At 42.6% G+C, this 25,755-nt stretch overlaps 2 protein-coding genes across 2 annotated transcripts; both read right to left on the reverse strand.

Annotated features, from left to right (window-relative positions):
• Positions 1–862: 862 nt before the first annotated feature.
• Positions 863–6,292, reverse strand: sall1b (spalt-like transcription factor 1b; the record flags this gene model as incomplete). The annotated part of the gene is given in 4 exon segments (XM_071528568.1): positions 863–1,300; positions 1,586–4,920; positions 6,200–6,271; positions 6,274–6,292. Coding segments are annotated over 4 exon segments (3,864 nt in total), but the record flags the coding sequence as incomplete, so codon positions are not given.
• Positions 6,293–12,964: 6,672 nt separating this feature from the next.
• On the reverse strand, positions 12,965–25,707 carry rbl2 (retinoblastoma-like 2 (p130)). Its single transcript, XM_071528580.1, has 12 exons — positions 25,606–25,707; positions 25,267–25,404; positions 24,844–25,008; positions 23,609–23,720; positions 22,718–22,993; positions 22,200–22,399; positions 20,723–20,899; positions 20,523–20,594; positions 19,543–19,642; positions 18,718–18,992; positions 17,528–17,701; positions 12,965–15,591 (listed from the first exon to the last, which is right to left on the reverse strand). The coding sequence occupies exons 1-12, from the start codon at positions 25,705–25,707 to the stop codon at positions 15,424–15,426; spliced, it is 1,959 nt and encodes a 652-aa protein (XP_071384681.1). The 3' UTR covers positions 12,965–15,423.
• Between the last annotated feature and the right edge of the window lie 48 nt (positions 25,708–25,755).

Below are 25,755 nucleotides of genomic sequence, written 5' to 3' on the forward strand. Positions count from 1 at the left end.
GTCTGATTTTTAAATATTTAACTGGCAATTACACTTATCTGCATATTGGACATGATAAAATTTGACTCTTCCAATTTTAGAACTGCAATATGCAACTTTTTGACAAGTAACGATAAATAATAAGATATGTTATACATTATTGTTTTGGGGGGTATACCATCTGTTGTGGGCGTGTCCTGTGGGCGTGGCCAGTGGTTTGCAGGGTTCTGGCTATCAAGCACAGGGAAAGTCATAGCAGCAACAATGGAGGAAAGCAGTAAGGAATGAAAGAACAGCAAAGCTAAACGTGTGACAGACATGACTCATTCAAAAACATGGTGAACATTGGCTTACAGCGGTCCAAATAAAAGTGGCACTAGTGGTGACATTGCCTTCTTGTGACTGGTGTCACTGATTGACATTCTATGTAACCAATGAAAATATGAGAGCAGGAGTCTCAGGATAGATGGCTGTTTCAAGGTAGACAACTTGTCAAGTGTTGGGGCTGGAACTTGACCAGCTGAATGGAAGAAGGGCAGGATCAATAATATACTTGGCTACCTCAAGGCGAAAAGTTGCATGTTGTAGTTTTAATTGTAGTCAGTTGTGGACAACTACCATCTCAATGCCCTTGAACAAGACCCTTAACTCCAGTTGTGCCAGTAGAGCTGCTCAGTGGCCAACAGTAGAAGACCGTGGTTGTACTGGGCAGTTGTCAGCTGTGAATGTACAAAAAGTAACTGTGTAAAATTGATGGTGTACAAAGACTGTGTGCTTAGCAAAACCCTTCCTTAGATATATTAATGTTAATATATATTTACCTGCTCAACATAACATTAACATTTCCAACTAGCTTTCTATCCCTTAATAAGTTAGTAGTTTGTTATTTGGCAGCCATTTCCTTCCTATCTTCAATCAAACCTGTGAAGCAAAAGTGAGTCCCTTTGTCATTATTATTTTTCCCATAAATTATAAGAGGGTCACTCTGGTCTGCATGGTGTAGTTTACCAAAACCAACACCAGTGCCTTCTACAGGTGACCTCTCCTTCAGTCCTATTTGCCCTGAGAGGAAGGACATGGCCCCACTCTGAATTACAGAAATATCATTGGTCTTTATGGCCAAACCCGTGGAGGGGGGGTCTCTGCATTGAGTCCAGTGGTAAATGGATTCTCCATTGTTAGACACCATTGCTGAATTCTTCTGTGTTGCCTCACGGAGTTTCACAGGACGGCTTCCCATAACTGCCAGTGATCTGTCTACAGACAGTCTACGGCCTCTCCTAGTGGGGGCGCTGTTCCACATGTGAGTTCCCATATGGACCTGCAAGAGAGCAATCATTAGTTTTATGGTACCATGAGTGCATTCATTTTTAGTATTGATAGCCCTGACTGGGAATGGAACCCCTAACCCGGTTAGTGCCTTGCTCTACCTATTGAGATACACAGATAATGCAGTGCCATGCTTCATATTTTAAGTTAAAAAGGACCATATTTGATGTCATTTAAAACAGACGAATGTTTCATGATTTTCAAGGGTACCAAACTATAATGTCATTGTCATTATACAGTCTCTGTGTATACAGTCTCTGTGTATACAGAAACATACCTTTAGATTTCCTTTGGTAGTAAAAGCCCGTCCACAGACAGTGCAGGCAAATGGCCTTTCCCCGGTGTGTGTCCTCTCATGGATCTGCAGAGCACTGGAGGATGAGAAGCTCTTCCCACAAGTCTTACAGTAGTGCTGCTTAGGTGTCCGGCGAGGTGGCACAGTAGCACACACTGGGGACATGGAAACAGAGGAGCTCTGTGAAATTCCAGAAGGATCCCTGCCATTCCCAATGGAGGTGTTCAGGAAAGCATTCACCTCTGCCTTGACAAGATGTGAGGTGATGGACAACATGGAGGAGCTGGGGTTGGACACATGGTTAGGATTTGAGGGTTCAAAGAGGCGTGATGGGAGGTCCCTCATTTGATGTGTTAGCATGTGTTGCTTAAGATTCCCTTTGGTGGAAAAGCCTCTGTTGCATGTTGTACAGATAAATGGTCTCTCCTTGGTATGGCTTCTATAATGGATATCCAAGGCACTTTGACAGGCAAAATTCTTCCCACATATATCACAAGCAGTGTTCTTAAAGATCCCCCTTTCACGGAGATTGTGAATCAAGCTTGGAGAATCCTTTGCGCAGTGAAATAGTTTTAGGTCAGTGGGTGCAATAGTGGATGCATTTAGTTTCAAAGTGGTTGAGTTGACCAGCGTCTGGAATGGTTTGTCAAATCTTGCAGTATTAAAATGAACTGATGCTTGGGTATTTGGAGACAGAGGCTGCTTGGAAGCTGAACTTTCAGAAATGGGGAGTTCTGTAGTCTGCTGATCACTTGCAGTAGGTTGTAGATTGTATGTGTGACAACATTCCTCAGTTGCTCCTTCTTGTCTCTCTGTCTTGATCCATTTGGACTGCAGCTCCCCATTTGGCCCATGGTAGCTAGTCTTCTTGTGGGCATCAAAGGGACTTTTATCAAACAGAGATGGGGACAAATGAATGGACAAGGAATTGAATCTAGACAATCCACTGTCACAAAAGCCGCCATTGTCTTCAGAAAAGTTCTTTATGTCATTTGATTTTGTTTTGTCCATGAATTTTTCATTACAATCCACTGGGTATTTCTGGCTTGTAAGGAGTACATTGGGTATCTGACCATCCATATGCATGCGGACATGTTGCTGCAAGACCACAGCATTAGTGAACTTCCTTTGGCAGATGGGGCATGAGTGCTGGACTCTCAGCGGCAGTGTTGCACGGTGAACAGCTTGGTGCGTCTTGAGGTTTCCCTTGGTGGTGAAGGCTCGGCCACACACTTTACACCGATAGGGGCGTTCCCCTGTATGTGTCCGGTAGTGCATCCTAAGGGCGCTCTGACAACTGAGTATGCGATGGCAGATGACACACTCATTTGGGTCCATCACCTTCTTGTCAATGTTCTCCACTAACTGCTGGAGTTTGGAGGTCTCAGAGATTTTTAATGGATGGATTCCCTCAAACGAATTAGAATTTGTGCAGGTGGATGGAATATCATTGGATACAAGATCAGTTGATTCTTCTAGCTTAGTGGTCATCATTTTAGAGACAAAGTTCAAAGAAGGTTTAGCATCTTCATGTTTAAGACTCACAGTCATTATACTTTGTTGCCCAGTCTCTGCTGAGTCAGAGGTCTTTGTAGGTTTTGCTGTTGAACCAAAGTTAAGAACACCTTGAGTACGAGGGATGGATATTGAGATAGCTTGCTCCTCTTTCTTGATGAGAGAACACAGGTTGGTTGAGCCCAACTGTAGCAATGAACCAGAGGTAGTCATTGTAGTTGGGGACTGTTTGCTATCAGGCCAGCATGTGATTGGTTTCTCTGGTGGCATGGACATACCGTACGGAATCCCAGTACTGGTTGGGATATTGTCCAGGTGTTCTGGAACAGGATAAGGATTCATCTGGATGTGCGGATACCTCTCTTTGTGCCTCTGAAAGTGTACCTTCAAATTGCCACGGGTGGAGAACCTATTTCCACAAATGTTGCACTTGTATGGCCTTTCTCCAGTATGTGATCGCAAATGGATTTGCAAGGCACTGTCGCTCCCAAATACTTTGGCACAAAATCTACATTTGTGTTTGAAGAAAGAGTCTTTTGAAGTGGTCTTTGGTTCAGAAACGGTCAGATTGGTTGTCGTGCATTTCCTCTGTTGGGCCAATGCTGCCAAGGCATCCAGATCTTCCACAATTGCACCGATGTTTGGTATAGAATTAGAAATCATGTGCTGACTGGTAGATGGCGGTTGAGTTAAGTGAGAGCTGTCTGAAGTCTTGTTGATAAAGCTGTCACTGCTAAATGCCAAAGAGGACACCTTGGTTGGGGGCAAGAAATTGAGTTTGGAGCGGGAGGAACCATAATGCATGTACTGGTTTTTGGAAAAATGCTTGCGAGCTGCAGAAGTCATTAGCTTACCAACAGTTTGTAACGACTCTGAGCTAGACAGTGCATCTCTGCTGCCAGGATGACTTTGCTGTAGCTGCTCTGTCTCTTTGAATTGCTTGAAGTTACTCATGTTAGCAGACTGAGTAGCTAGGCATTGGGCTATACCAGCAGCTGCAGCTAGTTGCTGAGACAGATGAGCACTGAGAGCTTTGAGCTGATTGGCAGATTTTGAAGATGAGAGTTCCTGAGTGCAGATTACAGGGGTCTCTGATATCTCCATTTTCTTAGAGGCAAACAGCAGAACCTGGTGACGGATCTGATCAATTAGCTGTAGCTGCTGGATCTGCTGTATTTGCAGAGCCAGGAGCTGCTGCAGCAGAGACGAGATGGCAATCTTATTGTTTTGGCTGCGACAGATGTTCGGGTGAGTCTGCTGTGAAAATTGGGCCACGGCCACTTTGGTGCTCTCAAGATTTTCAATGATGACATTGCTGTTCGTCCATGAGAATTCTCCTTGCTCAGCTGAGCTGCCAGGTTGAGGTAATGATGCTGGGAGAACTGAGGTACAAAAGACGGTGTCAGTCTTGTGTTTAGTGCCACTGCTGCCCTGGCTACTGCTGGTGCTACCCGGGCTATCTACACTGCTGTGGTCACTTTTGCTACTAAAACAATCCATGAACTCTACACTCTCCTTGGATTTGTCTTGTGATGGAGTGTTGCAGTATTCCATCTCAAAGATATTAACTGTTTCACCCGGCTCCCCTGCTGGGCTGGCCAGTAATAAGGCTGCAGGGAAAGTTTTGCCGTAGGACAGCAGATCCTCGTTTTCATTCACAATCAGAACTGGTGGATTTAGAGAGCAATCCCTTTGATGTTGTTCCAGCTCTGATAGCGCACTAAACTCAGCACAGCATTGGCTGCAGACATGAGCACAGGGATCCATTGTAGGGGGAGTCTCCAAACTGACACGGGCATCATCTGAAACAGATAAACAAGGAGGAAATGATTATTGACTTAAAATATTGCCATGTTGTAAATTAATCACTGGAGTGTTTTCATAACACACAAAAGGAAAAACTGATGAAACTGATCTCTTCAGTTCCATGAATTTCCCTCCTTCTTTTTCTTTCTTTTTTAAGATCATGTTTGGACATTTTTGCCTATATTAGACAGATCAAACTGAGAGAGACAAGACAGATTGGGAGAGAGAGGGGGATGACATGCAATAAAGGGCTGGGCTGGATTTGGTTCGGCTTACATGATCGCTCCTTAGACCACCAGGACGCCCCAAATCCCATGAATTTCTTAAAATTAGGTTACAATTTATAAATTGTCAACTCGACCACTTTTCCCCCAAGGCACACCTGTAAAACCTGAGATTTTCATCTATTACTAAGATATTATGGTTCTATTTCCACAAGAGTGTCCTACTTTACATCTTCTTGATCAGAAATAATCTAATTTCTATAAAACTATTAAACTCTTGTCTGTTCAAAGCTTATTGTAAATGCTTGACCAATAACAAATCAGAATATTTCAATTTAAGATTAGACTGAAAGCCATGCAACATCATAACTAATTTCTCACCTGAGTGAACTCTGCCAATTACCAAAATGTTTTATAATGCAAACGTTTTAATTAAGAATGGTAATCATAATGGTTATAAAAGTAGCCTAGACGTAATATATAAATATTTCAGTTTTATTGGTCAGTTTTAATTCAACAGATTGAACCCCCTTACAGAAAAATACCTATAGTAATCCTATAATAAATCATAGAAGGATACTAATAAATAATAAATAAATATCACAGCAACACTAGAAGTTTCAACTGGAATATTATAGTGATATCATAGGAGATAAAAATACCATAAAGTAACATGAGGTCATTATAAACCTACTGAGTACAGACACACTAGACGTCTCTATGGGAATATTATAGGAATATTATAGGGATACCATAGGAATATTATAGGACTATTATAGTGATACCATCTATTATAGTGATACTATAGGATATTAAAAAAATACGATTAAGTAGCATAAGGTCACTGTATCCGACTATTGAGTACAATAACCTATGGGAATATCATAGGAATAATAAAGCATTTTTCGTTAGCTCCATTCAAAACAATAGTTTCCAACTTCAGATGAAATAAAATATCCGCACTGTAATAACTGCATGGCTATAAACTCCAAAGAATGTTTTGTTAATGATGATAAATAAGTTTCTGTGTTAAAATAACTATATAACTTACCCATGTATTCCATAAGAGACAAATCATTAGACTGGACGTGCTGCGGTTTGGTTTGTTTCCTGCGCGACATGTTTCCAACTCCCACACATCAGTATGGAGAGAGAGAGACAGTGAGAGAGAGGGAGAGAGAGAGAGAGAGAGAGAGGAGAGAGAGAGAGAGAGAGAGAGAGAGAGAGAGAGAGAGAGAGAGAGAGTGTGTGTGTGTGAGAGAGAGAGAGAGAGATCTCCGTCGTCCACTCACTGTTTAATTCAGCTCTGTATGAATGTAATATTATAGGAATACAATGGGAGATAAAAAAAAATTACCATTAAGTAGCATAAGGTTACTATAAACCATACTTTAGTCTCTACAGGAATATTTTGAAAATTTTAGTAATACCAAAAGAAATAACAAATTAATATAAAATAAAATGGAAAAGAAAAGAATTCAACACTTGATATGTTCTTTTCTTTTAAAATTTGCAGTTTATCCCCCCCCGCACACACACACACACACACACACACACACACCGACCCACTCCCTACCCCATCCTCATATATCTAGCCTACATCCCCACTCAATCGTTCACACCCAACACACAAACACACTTAGGGGTGAACACTGAGCAAAAGACGTGATTTCAACGTCTTGTCTATGCTTTATCTCTCATATAGCCCAGGATCATTACGGCTATGTATAGACCTATTTTAGACCAAGCAGTAAATACATTATTACAATGAATAAACATCTGTAAATACGAAAAATATGCACCAGAGAAGTCCTGTAGACTAGCCTACAAGATAATTATCTGAGCACAAGAAGTAATTTCAACATTGCGTCTATGCGTAACTCTCATATAGTCCAGGGATAATATTGTCTATGTATAGACATCTAATAAACTTTCACTTTTCAACCCCATTTAAACTTAATTTAGCCTAGACGGCTATGGCCATTTAGACGTGTTTTAAACGTCTAATCAACTAAACTTGTTCAGTAGGCTACATGCATGTCAGTGTGGGTATGAAAAAAAAAGAAAAAAGTAAAGTAAAAAAGAATAAAAGGTACGGTTTAAGATGTAATTGGTATGCATTTTTGTGATTTTTTGTGGGTGTCAGGTACCCGTACGCTCTGGATAAAAGCAGCAGTTATTGCGTAAAATGTAGATGTAGATGTTCACTGAGGGAAGTGATAATGCTGGATGTGATGCTATTCATGTCAAACCTTTATTTTCAAATGTCTTTAGACCTGAAGGTCCCCGGTTCAAATCCCCAGACCAGCAGGCAAAACATCAGCCAGGGAAGTGAATGTGTAACGCTCTTCCCTCTCACAGCATCAGTAGAAATGTGTGGTGGACTGGGCAGCTGTGAATGTGTGTGACTGTGAATATGAAGCAGGGTGGAGCTGAACAAGAGCAGCTGACAATCCCTGGATAAATTAAAGGGGAAATAAGTTCAATTTTGACTGCCCCATAGCACAAACAGACCGTAATATATGCATGGGGGGTTGATAGGGTTGTTATGACTCAACAATTACTTGATCAGGTGCTGACATTTCTGAACTTCAAAACTCTTGAGAAGAATGAGAAAACTTCTTCTGGTCCTACAGAGGTTACAGATGACCCCTTTAGGACGAAGAACAAATCAAAAAAACATTTCAAATTAAATAGCAATAATATTCATTATCATTTAGACAGAGGCAGCAAGAACTGAGTTTGAATCTGGAAAGTCGTCGGTTTGAATTCCAGCTGGGAAATTCTGTCGGGGGGCGGGGGGGAGGGGGGGGGGGGGGGGGACCGAACAGGTAACACACTCTCTCTTCCCTCATCAGCTACCATCGAGGAGCCTTTGAGCAAGGCACCGAACCCCCAGCTGCTCCCCAAGGCTGCTGCTTAGTCCTTCATGCCCGGTTCAATAGGGGTTAAAAAAAACAGCAGCATCTGATAGGCTTAATTTAACATTTCAATGTTGAACTCAACATGCAGATGCTCAGTAAAAGATCCGCTGCATTGTTCGCCCACACAGCGTTCAGGTGACCTGACTGGGTAGGAATTCGCCTCCATGCCTTTGAAGTTCTGTGAACGTGACAATTACTGTCCATCAGACCCATTGATTCATGGCTGATTCATTTTCTGGGCTCTAATACACAGATCCATATCTGTCTGGCTGTCCTCTCTCTCAGGTAGAAAGGGGGCGGGGCCAGCAGAGTAGCATCCAGGTGTACCGCCCGACTGCCAGGAAAAAAGGTACAAAGGGTAAAAGGTGAAAGAGGAGCTGGACAGGTACGGCGCTGGGGCTGCAGCCTCAGCGACAAAAGGTACGACTCTGAACCTTTCCTTCCCCTGAGAGTGCACATCCTATGACTCACCACCCCCCCTCCCCCGCCCCCGCCCACACCCCCACACCCCCCCACCCCCCCGGCTGTCATTAGATATGAAACAAACATCCGAGGCCCCGCGGCCCTTAGTAACAGACTGAAGGGGCCAAAACGACGTGGTTGAGTCGTGTCAACAGCAACGCCCGGCCCTTCAGTGGACTTCCTCCGCTTCCCGTGACACCAACTTCAAATATAGCCGACTGTAAGAGTGTATGAATCACCTAAAAGTCTCTCTCCCAAAACGCACCACTGTGCTGTAGTTTGAAAATAGAAGTGGAAGAAATATGCATCATTAAAAACAACAAAACATTGCATTTACAAATTTACGCATTTAGAGTCGAAAAGACACCAACAAGAACTCACACCCTGATAAAAAAAAAAAGGAAGAAATACAAATGAGGCCAACTGATGCAAAAAGAAAATGTGATTGAGCATTTGCAATAAGAGCCGTGAAACTACCTGATGAAATACGAGTCGCCAACTCTCTATCTTCTAAGACATAACTAAAAACATTTTTTTATAGCTGCTATACAAATAAAGATTATTATTGTTATTATTTTTTACATAAGGCGCAAAAGTGTCAAAAAGTGCGACAACTAAAAAAGTGCACATTGCAAATTTTGACACTTTTACACCTTATGTGAATAATAATGTCAGTCTGATTTTTTCATCAGTTGGACTCTTTTGGATTTCTTTTTTTTATCAGTTCGTGATTCATTTCATGGCTGATTGTTGAACTCAGACACCCGAGACGAACCTCCTAAACCACAGGACTTCTCCTAACGTCTCTCACTTGCTCTACTTGGCATTTAGAGTTGAAACTGAGACAGCCATGCATATTTCAGCAGCATCAGAGTTACATTTTACATTTACATTTTAGGCATTGAGCTGCACTATTCAGAATGACTCACAACGTTTGCAACCGTAGAATGAACTTCTCTCCTAGATCGCCAACATGGCAACCAACCAATAGTAAGCAGTGCAAAGGTCACATAGCACCCAGACAGCAGATGTGACAAAACCTGTCTGCTGTATTTATTATGATGATTCTCCATGGAGAAGTCGAGTGTGGAGTCAACTGTCTGTGTTGAGTCTATTGTTTGAAAGTTGCCCCCCCCCCCTCCCTTACAGATGAGTAATGCAGGACAATTATATGCTTAACACAAAATGTATTGAGTCACTGCTGTTAGCTTACTTCTTTGGCAACAACACAGCTGACCGTCAGATAGGCGGCGAGTTTAACATTTACACTCCTGACAAAAGTGATGGGATTAAAACATTTGGCTCTGGGATGGTTGTGATGTTTTTTTTGTTTTTTTTAAAGATTTTAATAATACCTGCCTCAGGCCTGCAGCTTTAGCACTGAAGCCTCAGATGTTGCCTTGTGGGTAGAACTAGACAACAACACAGTGACAAAAGGAGATATAAGCACACAAAACTGAAAAGTAATTTTCCCAAATCCCTACATCTAACTTCTCTGAATGAATGAATGAATGAATGAATGAAAGTAAGTTCAAGTAAGTAAGTAAGGAAGTTCACAGTCTCCATTGGTAATCATATCTCATCGTGTGCTACCCTAACTTATGGGGTACCCCAGGGATCAATTCTGGGGCCCATTTCATTTTCATTGTATATGCTCCCCCTGGGGCAAGTTGCATTTTCTATCACTGCTATGCTGATGATATACAACTGTACATATCTGTTAAGCCCAATGACCATGGCAAACTAACCATATTGCACAAATGTCTGGCCACTATAAAAGATTAGATGGCTCTCAAGTTCCTCCGGTTAAACTCTGGCAAAACAGAGATTCTTGTCATAGGCCCTGATCACAAGACTGGCCCGATTAGTCAAAGCCTCAGTCCTCTGACTCCTTATATTAAGTGGGCATCCAAAAACCTGGGTGTCATTCTTGACCCACATTTTAAATTCAATATATATGTAAAATCATTGGTTCAGACATGTTTCGATCAGCTGAGAAACATTACAGAAATATGCTCTTTTGTGTCCTTCCATGATGTAGAAACCTAACAGCTTCAGCCAAGCCGCTATCACTGGTTTACAGCTAGTTCAAAATGCAGCTGTGAGGTTATTGATGAAGATGTATCGTAGATCTCATATCAATCCAGTACTTGCCTGTCTGCCCTGGCTTCCTTGTAAATATAGAATTGACTTTAAATTTCTTTTAATCACCCACAAAGCTTTCCATGGTTTTGCTCCTTGGTACATCTGGTCCTCTGGTCAAGACCGTTCCTCGGTCCAAACTTAAATCCACAGGCGACTGCACTTTTGCCATAATGGCACCAAACTCTGGAGTAATCTTCCTCCTACTGTTAGAGCTGCAAACTCAGGTGGAAGTTTTAAACAACTCACCTTTTTTCCATTTATTTTATTGTTTTTATCATCTCTGTTTACCTTATTTCTCTATATATTATGTTTGTTTGCTTTGGTGTTCTTTTTATATTGTTTTTTTTTTGGATCAAATTGTTGTCGCTCATTTACATTATGATCATGCCATTATGCTTAAATTGCTGTCACTTTTTGTCAAGCGCTTTGTAACCCTTGGATTCAAAAGGTGCAATATACATAAATCTTTCTTACTTAGCGACTCACACACCTTTGCACACATATATGCATACATACATAAAAGTGCAGAGTTGTGCTACTAAGCCCCCCCACCCCCTCCCCCCCGCCAACAAAGTAGTAAAAACTCTCCCCTGAGGGAATTGTCTTCCTCCAGAGTGCTGATCTCACCTGGCAGCAGCAGACACATGACACCTTGATGGAGTTTCTTCTCGTTTATCAAAGAGCCAAATTGAACCGGGTTCAGAGGAACATAAACGCCTCGGCTCCTCTTAGCATAGCAGCCCGCCAAATTTACTGTTTGTCATGTTTGAGGTGTAGACATGGAGTTTGTGGCATCGTAAATCACACCGTGGAAATAAAGAAGAGACGTTGTCACCAACTGTGGATTTTATACTGCGCTGTCAATATTTGATGGTGCATCTTAAAATCCACCATGTTTACAGCATTAAGCCTGGGACACGTGCTGCTGGAGAAACTTTTCCCCCTCTGTATGGAAACCAGGCTTTTACGATTGATAAATGACATGCTGCTCAACTCCCCAGATAGGCTTGTCAGTCCATATGCCATGCTTTAGCTACACATATTAAACCTTCATATTTAGGGATGTGATGAGCAACAAGAAAAGCAGGAAAAAGACAAGAGAACAGTAATCTGAGTGGGAGCTGTGTTTGTCCAAGTAAACCTAGAAAAACCCTGAAAAAACACATCTCTCTATATTATTCACACTTTATATCAAACAATTTTGTCACTTTTGTTGCTGTACCTCTTTATAAAGCAGTGCCAGAAGTTTGTGTGTGTAACAGAGTTAGTTGTGGGAGGTTTACTGCTTTCATTACTCTTCTTCACTTCCCAGATCTTCTGCTGTCAGATTCCTATAGTGCTCAGGCACTTGTTTGTCCTGCACAACTCAAAGAGCAGAGTAAGGCAGTAACACTGCCAGGGTTTAGGGTTTGAATCCCACTTTGAATCCCAGGCTGAAAATGTATTCATTCGTGGTAGGGGAGAATGGGGTAAGTGGAGCCTTGTTTCTAGACTATAACACTAAACCATAACTAAACCATACACAAAATTGATCATATGATCATACATTTTGGAGTAATTTCTTTCCCTGAATCTGTGATGGAGAGAATGAGGAGAAGTTGTTAAGAGAGGCAGATCAAAAAGTTTTACAACATAAAGTGATTTCATCATGGTAAAGAGGTCATGATTCTTGTATCCAAATGGAAGCAGATACATTTTAAGCTTTATAACATATTAGTTTAACGCTTTATAAGGTAAAATATGAGTTAATACACTGTGGGCCTGAGTTGCTGTGTGAAGAAGTTTAGTCAATTTTTTTTAAATGGTTCATACTTCTAAAACTGTTCTAACTACACAAAATGTTTGAATTTTTATGGATGCCCAAGAACCTTGAGTATACATAGTACTGTATAAAATAAATACATTTATTTTGCTGTAGTAGCACAACAGATAAAAAGTGGCTCATTTTACCCCGTTATCCTGTACTGCAAAGCTCTTTGGATAAAAGTGTTAATTAAATATTATGTTACCTGAGCATTAGGAAAAGTATCAACACAGGTAAGAGTGCAGTAAGCTGTGTGGATAATGAATGCCACATGGTCCAAAAGTGTGTTTTTATAAACAAACATAAATGCACAGTTCACATTCAGGAGACAAATACAGGCTTTATTTCCACAAGCCTTGGTTGAACTCTGGAGTTGCTTCTGCGTTACTGTAGTTAGTTACTGTAGCACAGTTACTACAGCACCATCTAGTGGGGACAAAGACCATCAGCCGACTCAGTTTACTCATTTTATTAAGCCAGGGTGGTCGTTTTACAATCAAGACAATCAAATAAAGGTATAGTTTGGTGGATTTTAACAAACAAATAGATTCAGATGATTTAGAAGTAAAAAAAGGCACTTAACTTACACCGCCCATGATAAAATAGGTTTTCTTTTCTCTTTTTACAAATATTTACACACTACTCATCATGACAAAATCGGTCAAGGTGATGGTCAACACATAACACACTGTTATGAGTTATAATGCGTGATTACAGGGACGATGTCTCTTGTTAGAGTTGAGTTACATGGATATAAAGCTACAAAGAGTTTCATTCCAAAATGAGAGATACCATTTGAAAAGGTGACAACTACTCTGACAAACTGTTTGCTCACAACTGAATATTATGAGAGCTATCAGCTATCTGGAGCCCTTGACTTAAACAACATTTAGACGATGCTATCATTTGTGTTTTTAAATGATAAACGAATAAAATCAGGGAACAACTGTCATCCATAACGGATAAACAGTGTTGCCTGTGTTAACAGCTAAATGGGAAAGGGAATCAAATCATTTTTTGTTATTAGTATCATAATTAACAGAAAACACTGGGATGTCTAATGTAACTATTGTTAGAAAGTAACTTGAAGAGAGTAGAATTCATACAACACAAAGTAGGAACATAAAATAAAGCATTAAAAGCACATTGGTGTTTTTTGCTTTGTCAAACCAAAGGCAGAAAGCCAGTGGGGTGAATGAGAAAATTATGTTTCATCAACATGTTAAACACACTTCTGACACACACATGCTGAGCGGCACAGCTTTCAGTCTTCAAAACAGAGCCACAGTCGAGTGCTTCCAATGCTACTTCATCACACCTTTGCTTCAATAAGAAACTCATTGTATAAAATGCTCAATAATAAAATTCCAAAATACATTCGTGTAAAACAGAATATATGGATGGAATGCTGAATGTTCCATGACACAGAGAAACCCACAGTGAGACGGGTTCAGCCTGTTCAGAGCGGATGAAGCTCACACACACAGCAAGTTGAAATCATGGTGAGATATTCTGAACATCTTACACAGCACAGCAACATAATACTAATGGTACAAGTCAATAACATGTTTGCTCTGTTTATACAGTACATAGTGCAGTGGAAATGAAAGGACAACTGATCACCACCATCTGATCAATAAGTTCAAACCAAAAACCAATCTGTCCAGCCTCTAGGCGGTGACACACAGGGAAACTGTTAGGGCAACTCTGATGGGCAACAGTTGCCACAGGATTGTTGCCGCAATCACACTGAAGCGTCTCAGTGGGAAACATTTGAACAGGTTTGCTGCCTGTTGCTGGGAGCTACATTGCCAAGTGTATCACAACCTCATTGGCAACATACAGTACATGGGCAACTTTTGAGGCAATGGAGATTTCTTGGTGGTTCTATTAAACGGTAGTGTAGCTAACTTGTACCTGTATCTCCATTTTATTGCTTTCTTGTGTTTTGGCACACACTTTTATTTAATGTTACATCTGTTTTTAATTGTATCTCTGTTTGTTTGGTTGTTTTTTAGTTGTACCTGTTTATCTTTTGTATTACCTTTTATTCCTATTTTCTATTATATATATTTTTTTTATTTATTTTTTATTTTTCTATCATTCATTGTGGTAATTTCACTGCTTTTGGGTTTTATTGTATGTAAAGCACTTTGTAAACATTGTTTTTAGAAAAGTGCTATACAAATAAAGTTATTATCATTATTATTATTATTATTATTATTGGCAATATTACCATATGCCAATAACCTTTAGGGTGGCCAACTGTGTTACCCACCATGTGGTTACAGGTGTGTGTTTATCAGGTATTTTATAATGGTTTCTAAAGTGGCTACTGTATTGTTTTGTAACTGTTTCATCTGTTTTGTAATTTATAAAAGTACATTGCCTTAAAATGAAGCTCATGTATTGTAGCCTTTAAACCAGTGATTCTCAACCTTTTTAATATCAAGGACCCCTAATTTAGTCCACATTAGGGCCACGGACCCACATTTGATTATATTTTTTCTTGCGGACCCAAATCTGAGAATACTTTTATTCTTAGATATGATTTTGTCCAGATTTCCTTGACTATCTGTACTGTAGGCAGAGAGATAACACTGAAACTATGACCAAAACAGTCATTCTTCTACATTCTTTAATTGTGTTGAATGAAATAATAATGAAATAATGGTAATCAATTTGCTGAGGACCCCCTGGCACCCCCTCATGGACCCCTGGTGGTCCCTGGACCAAACGTTGAGAACCACTGATTTAAACCATACCTGCTGAAAGCCCTACTGTAAATCAAGAACTAATGTCTGTGACAGTTGCCAGCTCATCGACGGCTGACAGGATGTTTGTGGTACGGTGGCATGGCGGTGTTGTGTTCTCGTGACATGTGACGTGTGTCACGTGTCATGTGTCACGTGTCACGTGTCATGTGTCACGTGTGCTGGCTCAGTGGGAGGAGCTGCGGTCGTTGGCGACGTCCTGCAGCCGGCGGAGGAGGGCGGAGTGGTTGTCGGGACAAACCCTCTTGGGCGACAGCTCCTCCTCCAGCGGCATGCTGCGCTTCCTGGTGGGAGTCTCTCCGGTCCGGATCATGCTGTTGATCTCCTGCAGGCGCTGAGGGGTCAGAGGTCAGAGGTCAGGGAGCGGAGGTTAGAGCAGGACGACAAATATGTGTGTGTGTGTGTGTGTCAGTGTTAATTTTGTCAACGGAAATTTTGACGATAAGTATTCGTTGACGTCATTTTATTTCATGACTAAATTGTAACAACAACGTAAATGAAAAAATAGAGTGAAGACGAGATGAAATAGCTGGCTCTGTTCAGGGGGACAACCTCAAAGCATTGGCTGTTTTCTTTTTTAACCAATCATTTATCTGCAAGTGCAAGTCAAATTCTCACTGCCCCTGGTGAGTGAGCGAGCGAGCGACAGAGAGAGAGCGAGCGAGATACAGAGAGAGCGAGAGACAGAGCGACAGAGGGAGAGAGCGAGCGAGATACAGAGAAAGAGAGTGACAGAGAGAGCCAGCGAGATACAGAGAGAGAGAGAGAGAGAGACAGAGAGAGCGAGATACAGAGAGAGAGAGAGCGAGATACAGAGAAAGAGAGTGACAGAGAGAGCCAGCGAGATACAGAGAGAGAGAGAGAGAGAGACAGAGAGAGCGAGATACAGAGAGAGAGCGAGCGAGATACAGAGAAAGAGAGTGACAGAGAGAGCCAGCGAGATACAGAGAGAGAGAGAGAGACAGAGAGAGCGAGATACAGAGAGAGAGCGAGCGAGATACAGAGAAAGAGAGTGACAGAGAGAGCCAGCGAGATACAGAGAGAGAGAGAGAGACAGAGCGAGCGAGATACAGAGAGAGTGACAGAGAGAGCCAGCGAGATACAGAGAGAGAGAGAGACAGAGCGACAGAGGGAGAGAGCGAGCGAGATACAGAGAAAGAGAGTGACAGAGAGAGCCAGCGAGATACAGAGAGAGAGAGAGAGACAGAGCGAGCGAGATACAGAGAGAGTGACAGAGAGAGCCAGCGAGATACAGAGAGAGAGAGAGACAGAGCGACAGAGGGAGAGAGCGAGCGAGATACAGAGAAAGAGAGTGACAGAGAGAGCCAGCGAGATACAGAGAGAGAGAGAGACAGAGCGACAGAGGGAGAGAGCGAGCGAGATACAGAGAAAGAGAGTGACAGAGAGAGCCAGCGAGATACAGAGAGAGAGAGAGAGACAGAGAGAGCGAGATACAGAGAGAGAGTGAGAGACAGAGAGAGAGAGAGAGCGAGAGATAGAGCGAGAGACAGAGAGAGAGACAGCGAGATACAGAGAGAGAGAGAGCAAGAGACAGAGAGAGTGAGCAACAGAGAGAGGGCGAGAGACAGAGAAAGAGAGAGCGACAGAGAGAGAGAGCGAGCGAGATACAGAGAAAGAGAGAGCAACAGAGAGAGCGAGAGAGAGAGCGCGCAGAGCAGTTAGGGGCTGAGTGAATCAATGCGCTACACACAGTTCTACAATTAAAGAATGGAAAAATATATATTGTGGTGGTCAGTGCTGCTGATATTGTGGCGGGCTGCAACATTGTTTTGCAGCTTTTCTAGCAAACTTTAGGCATTAATTTTTATATGATATATGAAAGAAGTGCGGTAAGTCAGTATTCTCAGCCTAGATGACTAAACACATAGTTCAAGGTATGCTGACTTCTCATTGGAATTTTTACAGCCAGGAGAAATATCCTTCAGCAAAAATCCATTACAGTATCATGAAACTGTCTGAGAAAATTATGACTAAAACATTGACTAAAATTAGACTAAAATTAAAACTGAGTTCCACTGACTAAATCTTGACTAAAACAAAACAAAAAAAGGGCTAAAATGTGACTTTAAACCAACTACAATTTTCGTTAAGCGACTAAGACTAAAACAAAATTTAAAATTCTTGTCAAAATTAACACTGGTGTGTGTGTGAGTGTGTGTGTTGTGTAGTGTATAAATTTGTAGTATTCTGTATGAGTGTGTGTGCGTACTGTATGAGTGTGTGTGTGTGTGTGTGTGTGTGTGCCTCACGTTGGGCGGGCTGCTGCAGATGTAGTAGTAGATCTTGTCTCGGGGGGTTGTGGGTGTCGGGGGGGTGCCGGTCTTGTGTGGTGAGATGTAGACGGAGTGTTTACTGGACAGCAGCACCCGGCGGGGCGAGCCGGTCCTCAGGGTGGGGTACGGACACAGCGGAGGAGACTCCACCTGCGCACACACACACACACACACACACACACACACACACACACACAGAATAGAGGGTAGGAAAAATCCCCGGTCAGATGTGATTTTGTGTTTTTTTTTGGTGAACACACTTTCTCTCAACCTGCCTCGTCTTCTTCTACTTCAGTTAGTGATTTTCCTACATTTCCCAGAATGCCCTACGAGAACGGGCATCAACATGTTGCATTCAACTGTGGGTTTTACTCGTAGGCGTAGAGAGACAGAGATAACTTAGTAAGAGTAAGAGAGGGAGAGTTTTTCCAGTCTAGAAAAAGTCTCCCCTTACTCAAAAACTCAACCTGTCTCTCTGCTGCATTGCATTCTGGTCTCTCTCCTGCTCCTGTGGGTGGAGAAATTGGTCTCTCTCCTCTTCTACGATGGATTTCTCCCTGTTTGATTGTTGAACGTCTCTTGGTGCAAAATGGCGGCTCTAGAAAGAAGCCCTCGCTCTTTGATTCTGAGGGACTGACACCAAAACCTGACGTTTACCGCTTTACCGTTTTAGATCTGTTTTAAATCAAACTTCATTGTAGCTGATAATCAGGCAATCTTCCATATATAAATAAAGGAAAAAGTAGATTGATTCATTCTAAATCAGTGGTTCTCAACGTGGGGTCCGGGGACCACCAGGGGTCCTTGAGTGGGTTCCAGGGGGTCCCCAGCAAATTGATGAATTGTTAAACTTCACCATTATTTCATTTACAAGAAGTTTACACAGTTAGAGAATGTAGAAGAATGAGTATTTTGATCATAGTTTCACTGATTTCTCTCCACCTACAATACAGATAGTCATGGAATTCTGGACAAAATCATATCTAACAATAAAAATATTCTCAGATTTGGATCCGAGAGACAAAATATCAAATGGGGGTCTGTGGCTCTAATGTGGACTAAATTAGGGGTCCTTGATATGAAAAAGGTTGAGACTCACTGGTCTAAGTCACTCTGGGTAAGAGCATCAGCTAAATGCCTAAAATGTGAATCTGAATGTTTCTCACCCCTGCGGAGGGCGAGCTCGGCGAGTATCGCAGAGCGAAGTGCCGCATCTGCTTGATGTAAACCTGGTTGTAGAAGTGGATGAGGTCTCCTCGCTCCTCCTCGCCGTCGCCCAGGGTGGAGGTGGAGGTGGGGGTGGAGGAGGAGGAGGAGGAGGAGGAAGAGGAGGGGGAGGTCTTGGCGGCGGTGTTGGTGGGTGTGGAGGGGGCGCTGCCGGGCTGGGGGGCGGGCAAGGTGCTGCTGGAGCGTATGGGAACCGGGCTGTTGTCTCCACCCGCTGGGGGAGGAGGAGGAGGAGGAGGAGAAGGTGAGGAAGATGTGTCAGTCAATAGCAAACGAGGCAACAGTAAATAAGTCGTCCCAAATGAATGATGCAGTTTTCCCTTTAGTAACAAAAATTCAGGGTCTTAAATGACCAGCTGCAAATGCCGGTGAAAAATGTCTTTGGCAGATAAATCAGTAAGGGTCACCATCACACTGACTGGTAACTTTGAGACGATAACATTTGAACGCCTTGATTATACTATAGTATAATCAAGGCGTTAATATAATAGTTCTGTTTTAAAGTTTTAAATTAACACTCATTGATTGATAACACACATGATTCTATACAGGCAATAGCATTTAAAATAGGTAGGGTGACATATTTCAATGAAAACCACATGAGAACCAGCCTGTTTATCAGTAGGTGAGCCAGAAAGTTAATTTCAGTCACTGCAAAATGTCACCTTGCTTTGGCCTGTAACTGTAGCCACATACTGTGTGTGAGAGACAAATGAATGAATGAAAGAATGGATGAATGAATGAATGTGTTTTAGTTTCCGTACCTGGCTCCTGGTTGGTGTCAGTAGGTGAGTTCTGTCTGTTGGCGTCACTGCTGCCTGAGTGACGCCTCTTCCTCCCTGAGATCAACACACTCCTGTAGACCTGAGGCACACACACACACACACACACACACACACACACACACACACACACACACACACATGTACTGTGTCATGATGGTAACACATACTGTATCCTGATAGCAATGCATGTTGTATCCATACCATACTGTTACATTAACACATACTGTATCACTATGGTAATGTGGACAACAGATCCTGTAATACAGCAAAATCATCTGTTAGTACATATAATCAATACATGTATGTATTGACCTTCTACCAGTCCCTATAGCAGTGGTTCTCAACCTGGGGTCCGAGGACCACCAGGGGTCCTTGAGGGGGTTCCATGGGGTCCCCAGCAAATGGATGAATTGTTAAACTTCAGCATTTTATTATTTCATTTACAAGAAGTTAACACAATTAGAGAATGTAGAAGAATGACTGTTTTGGTCATAGCTTCACTGTTATCTCTCTACCTGCAATACAGATAGTCATGGAATTCTGGACAAATATCTAACAGTAAAAATATTCTCAGATTTGGGTCAGAGAGACACAATCTCATCAAATGGGGGTCTGTGTCCCTAATGTGGACTAAATTAGGGGTCCTTGACGTGAAAAAGGTTGCGAATCACTGCCCTATAGTACATACGATTACTACATGTATGTACTGAGCTTCTACCGGTCCCCATAGATACACACAGGCCATGTGGGGACTTGTGGAGGAAAGCTTATTCTGATGCTACATGCCTCTTTCTATACTTATTAGCATTACAAAGTTATCAGCTGTTGCTATTTCGTAGTCTTTAGAGAGTGGAGACGGCTAAATATGTAAAAGCTGACAGGACTAATACCATCACAGCCACAGAACAGATACAAAATAGATGTCAACAGATGCAGAAGTGATGATCAGAGGGACTCACGGTGCTGCTGGCCTGAGGCTGGGTGCGGTAACACTTCATAATGTTCTGGAACGACTTGTCCTCTTTGGTCACCTGCAGGAAACAATCAATATACACATTTTCTTCTTCAATAGGGCGACACACACAAGACTGACAGACAGAGTGGCAGACAGGTCGATGGACAAACACACACACACACACACACACACACACACACAGACCTTTGTCATGACGTAGACGGCACACATGAGCAGCTGGTCGAGGTGGCGGTCCATCATGAGTTCGGTGCAGTGGACCAGAGAATACTCGAAACACGTCCAGATCTTCCTCCTCAGCTCTGAGGAGATGTCCAGCTTGGCACACAGGTCTCTGAGCCGCACACTGGCCAGGTGGTACACCTGAGGACGGAAGCACAGGGTCAAATGTCATGAAGCTGTGCTCACACTACACCACTGTTTTCAAACTTCTGGCACTTTTTTTTACACTTAGGTCAATGGATAGCAGCTGCAAATTCGACAGAAAGCAGCCACTTTGGAAAAAGACATCGTTTTAGTCATCTTTTTAGGCAGAGCAAAGCGCTTTTCAAAAGGGGAAAAGTTTTAGACTTTTTAGAGAAGTACTCATGTCATGAACCAACACAGTCTCACAAGATTTCATGAAATGAGTGCGAACTTTGAAACCTGGACACTGAATAACGACTGCTGCCTTCGTTTTACTGAATTTTTAGTGCTGACCTCAGCCCCTTCTCATCGCTGCATGCTGCCTCTCTTTCTTTTTGTCTCTCTCTGTTTTCTCCTGTCATTATTGTTGCCCATGACTCTGTCAATGTTTTGGCCGACACCTATTGCACGCTAAGCCGTCCCGAGGGGGGGGGGGAATCCCTATTTGCCTCAGCCCGCCCAAGGTTTCTTCCAAGTTTTCCTACTAAGGTTTCTCTTGTGTGCATTAGGGTCCAAGGCTGGGGGTGCTGGGTAGGTTAGGCTGTAGAATAGGTAGATTGTTTGTCTTGCTAAAATCTGCTCTTGCCTACCTTGTGTTTTTCGCTATGCTTGTCCTATATAATTTTGTTCACCATTGATTGTGTTTAGTTTGATCTAGCTAGACACATTCTCTGTAAAGTCCTCTGAGACGTGCTTGTGATAAAGGGCTGTATAAATAAACGAACTTGACTTGACTTGAAACATAGATTATATGTTGTAGACACAAATAATGTGAAGATTATGTTCCTCCACCATGAGAGGATTATGTGACAACAGCACGAATTGGACACAAAATTTCCATGTGTTTGTCAAATGAAAAGATTAGCTAACGGTTAAGTTTAGGCAACTAAAGTAAAAGTTTGTTAGGCCTAAGGTTAAGGTTATGATTAGGCAACTAAAACAATTTGGTTAAGGTTCGGTTAGGGTTTTAGTCATGGTTAAATAAGAAAAGCTATTGCTAAAAGCGAAAACTTGTATCCATCCATCCACAGGATGGCCTAGTGGATGGACAGACCATCCCATAACCTAAAGGTCACAGAGTCAATCCCAACAACAGCCAATCTGTGTCCTGTTGAAGTGTCCTTGAGCAAAACACTGAACCCCTACCTGCTCATTGTAAGTTGCTCTGGATAAGAGTATCAGCTAAATTCAAAATCAGCTAAATCCTAAAAATGTGAGGTACGTCAAAAACAAATATGCTGACAAGTTGCACTGTTACCTTTCTGAAGAACAGAGACAGCGAGCCTTTTCTCAGTGGGCTGCTGGCTGGTTTGGGGACTGGCTTGGTGACAGCTGATTGGGCGGTGAGGGTGCCAGTCAGCGTCTGGGCGGACAGCGGCTGCAGCGTGGCCCCGCCCTGTCCGGTCACACTCACTTGGACCGGGATGAAAGTGATGCCCCCGCTCTCATTGGCTATGCCTGTAGAGGTCAAAGGTCATGAGACTGTATATAAGCTCGGGTACAAAATTGTAATGAAACACCAGAAGCCTGTCGCAAAATATTTGGAGACATCAAAAGGCTGTGCTCTCTCTGTCTTCTAGTTTTTTGTTTTTTTTCTGGGTTATGAAGCACTTTGTAACTTTGTTCTGGAAAGTTCTATATAAATAAAGATTTACATCAACATTCATATTCTGCAGCCAGTTCGCTGTATTGAGTCTTTTGAAATAAAACCACAACCAAATCTTTTTCACAGCGTACAGGTAAACGCCCCTGAGGTAAACCTAAACCACACCTCACCTTGCACAGGTATGGTGACCGTCTGGCCGTTGTTGGCGGTAACGGTGGCGGTCGCCATGGTGACCACGGTCTGCCCGGCCGGGATGGTGGTGACGAGGCTGGCCTGGCCGGTCTTGGGCGCGGCGGGGGCGGCCGTGCTGACGGTGCCGGTGGAGGTGACGCAGGGGTCGGGGCCGCCGGCGCCGTCCACCGGGTCGATGAAGAGACGCCTCCGGTGGGAACCGGTGGGCGGGGAGCTGTAGCGGTCCAGCAGGGTGGTGGGGGAGGGGGACACGCCTGGGGGAGGAGGGGGAGGTAAGATTATTTTACACTCCCTTCAAGTTTTTGTCCTCATCTTGTTTCTTCACTTTCACCAGCTACCTTTCACATGGGAAGTCATCCAACAATTTGCATCAAAAGATCCGAAACCAGTTTGCTTTAGTTAAATTCAATAATAATCACATTCAATTACAAGCCATTGCATTCAATTTCAAATTGTGCCTTACAAATTCAAATTCTGAATTCATTTGTTTTTTTTTGTATTCAATGGCTCAATATGAACATGCCAAATTAAATTGTATGTAATTCAAATACAGTCTCTCCTGGCACTAATCTCTTTCCATGGTTTTCACTGAAACATACACAGTATGTTTATACATTTTCACCATCTAAAACTTTTAAATATTTCTCCTGACCACAGGCAGGTTAATGGGAGATGGCTGTCAATCATCAGTGTTTCCTATGAACAGATTTATTTGTGGCAGTAAACTGCAATATCACACAGGACAGAAATTTCCCAAAATGACAAAATCTGATAACAGTGTTTCTTGTGTTGGATGTGAGCAGTCAGTAGTCCGGCAGCAAGCCTACTAACTGACTCAAATAATTACACACACACACGCACACACACACCTTTGACAGTGCTGTTGGTGGTGAGGTCAGGCCCGTGGGTGATGGGGGTGAGCGGGGCGCTGCCTGAGCTGCTGCATCCGTCGTTTTGCTCCAGATACTGAGGAGGCATCACCTGAAACACACAGATCCAGACCGGAAACACTCACATCTGACGCAAAGCAGAATGAACCAGACAGAAAAACTGAATCTTGTGCACCCAAGACCCTCAGGAAGGGAGGCCGTATTGAAATTTATTTAAATGTAGGACCTTTAGCTTGTTTAAAAAGTGAAATGTACATGCTCAAGCACTCCAAAATGCCTTGTACATTTTCTATTTTTATTTGTATTTTATTTAGATCCCCATTAGCTCCAGCAATGGGGATCCATCCTGGAGTTCACACAAAAACAGGACAGCACAGACACATGATTGATGAAAACTATCGTCTTTATTAATCCCTAGTGTGGACAGTTACTTTCCTAAAAGTTGGGTCGCTTCAATAACAGTAACTCAAATTTACTTGGCGAAGTAGCTAGTGTTGTAGCTCAGCTAACAACAGAAACTTGTACCAGGCAGAAAAACAAACCAGAAGTGCCGTTTCTAGGGAATAGTGTGAGAATCCTATTACAAACTCGGGGCCAATAACATCTATTTATTAATATTTATAACACTCAACCTTTGTAAATTTGTAAATGTGTAAACTTAATTTAACTAGTGCCTTTTATTTTTAAGTTCCGTAACATTATGCTGCTATTACTGATTTTACTACTGCTTTTATTTATTAGTTTTATTTTAACTACACCGAGAGAAGCCAGGTGAAATTTCATTGTACCTGAGTATAATGACAATAAAGATCATTCTATTCTATTCTATTCTAAATTCAATTCAATCAATCAATAGTTGGATTGCTACAATAACAATAAAATAACTTGGCGAAGTAGCTAGTGTTGTAGCTAGGCTAATGATGGAAACTTGCTCTATGCGGGCAGAAAAACAAGAAGTGTCGTTTCTGGGGGATTGTGGGAGAATTTTATTTCAAACTCAGAGCCAATCAGATCAAGCCAATCTGCCTTTGGTCTTGTTATCCCACAATTTATGACAGTTTCTCCAGAGCTCCGTAGTTGCAGCCGGAGACGTGGCTACATTAGTGGGAAACAAACCCGCAACCCTGGCAGCATTAGTGCCTTGCCCTACCCACTGATCAGTGTGGTGCTGCTGGGTGTGTGTGTGTGTGTGTGTGTGTGTGGTGCTGACGGACCTCCTGGCAGGCCGGGACGCGGTCCTTGGCCCCCCGGAGGCTCTCCCACAGCGGGGAGCCGCTGGCCCAGGCCAGGCTCTCCAGCACCTGCTCCTCCACCTGGTTCAGGTGCTTCACCACCTCCCGAAACAAACCCTGCTCTGCCCGCACCAGCACCTCGATCACCTGGACACACACACACACACACACACACACACACACACACACACACACACAGACAGACACAGTTACAGATACAGACATGTATGTATTGATACCTTGCAGAAGTGGTAAGGTGTGGTGTGTATGTATTGATACCTTGTAGAAGTGATAGGGTGTGGTGTGTGTATGTATTGATACCTTGTAGAAGTGATAGGCTGTGGTGTGTGTATGTATTGATACCTTGTAGAAGTGATAGGCTGTGGTGTGTGTATGTATTGATACCTTGTAGAAGTGGTAGGCGGGGAGCTGGAAGATGCCGATCACGGTGGGGAAATCTCCTGGAGGTCTGTAGGAGAAGATGACGATCTCCAGACAGCAGACCAGCAGGGAGCGGTGGAAGATGTCCTGCTCCAGAATACCCTGCCACACACACACACACACACACACAGTGAATGACTGAAGAGTTATATTCCAATTCCACTATGTAACTTTGTTGGGAAAAATGCAATTTAAATATAGTTATATAGTTTTCTATATTACCATTATTAGTCGTGGTAGCATTGTTGCTGTTGTTCAAACTTTAGTGCACCAAGCATGAAGCCTTGTGTGGTTTGTACTCACAGACAGGTCGGCGTCTCCCAGTATCTTCTTCTCTCGCTCAATGATGGCCTCCAGAATCTTGTAGTACAGCGCCTCCGCCAGGCGGAAATACTTCACTGCCATATCTACAGCACAAAGACAAGGATTATTTAATCAGTTGATGAAAACATA

This window comes from Centroberyx affinis, unplaced genomic scaffold, assembly GCF_046629955.1.
Source record: "Centroberyx affinis isolate AG114_WGS23_722 - 3 ecotype Tasmania unplaced genomic scaffold, CSIRO-AGI_Caff_v1 ptg001690l_1, whole genome shotgun sequence".
NCBI lineage: Eukaryota > Metazoa > Chordata > Actinopteri > Beryciformes > Berycidae > Centroberyx > Centroberyx affinis.

Excerpts from the sequence above, each read along its gene's own strand:
- rbl2 (XM_071528580.1), bottom strand. The coding sequence starts at position 25,707 with ATGGCAGTGAAGTATTTCCGCCTGGCGGAGGCGCTGTACTACAAGATT. Across the intron at positions 20,595-20,722 it reads CCGTCTACGTCATGACAAAG|GTGACCAAAGAGGACAAGTC; the intron begins GTCTGTGTGTGT and ends TGTTTCCTGCAG. Across the intron at positions 15,592-17,527 it reads TCTGCAGCAGCCCGCCCAAC|CGCCTGCAGGAGATCAACAG; the intron begins GTGAGGCACACA and ends CTGACCCCTCAG.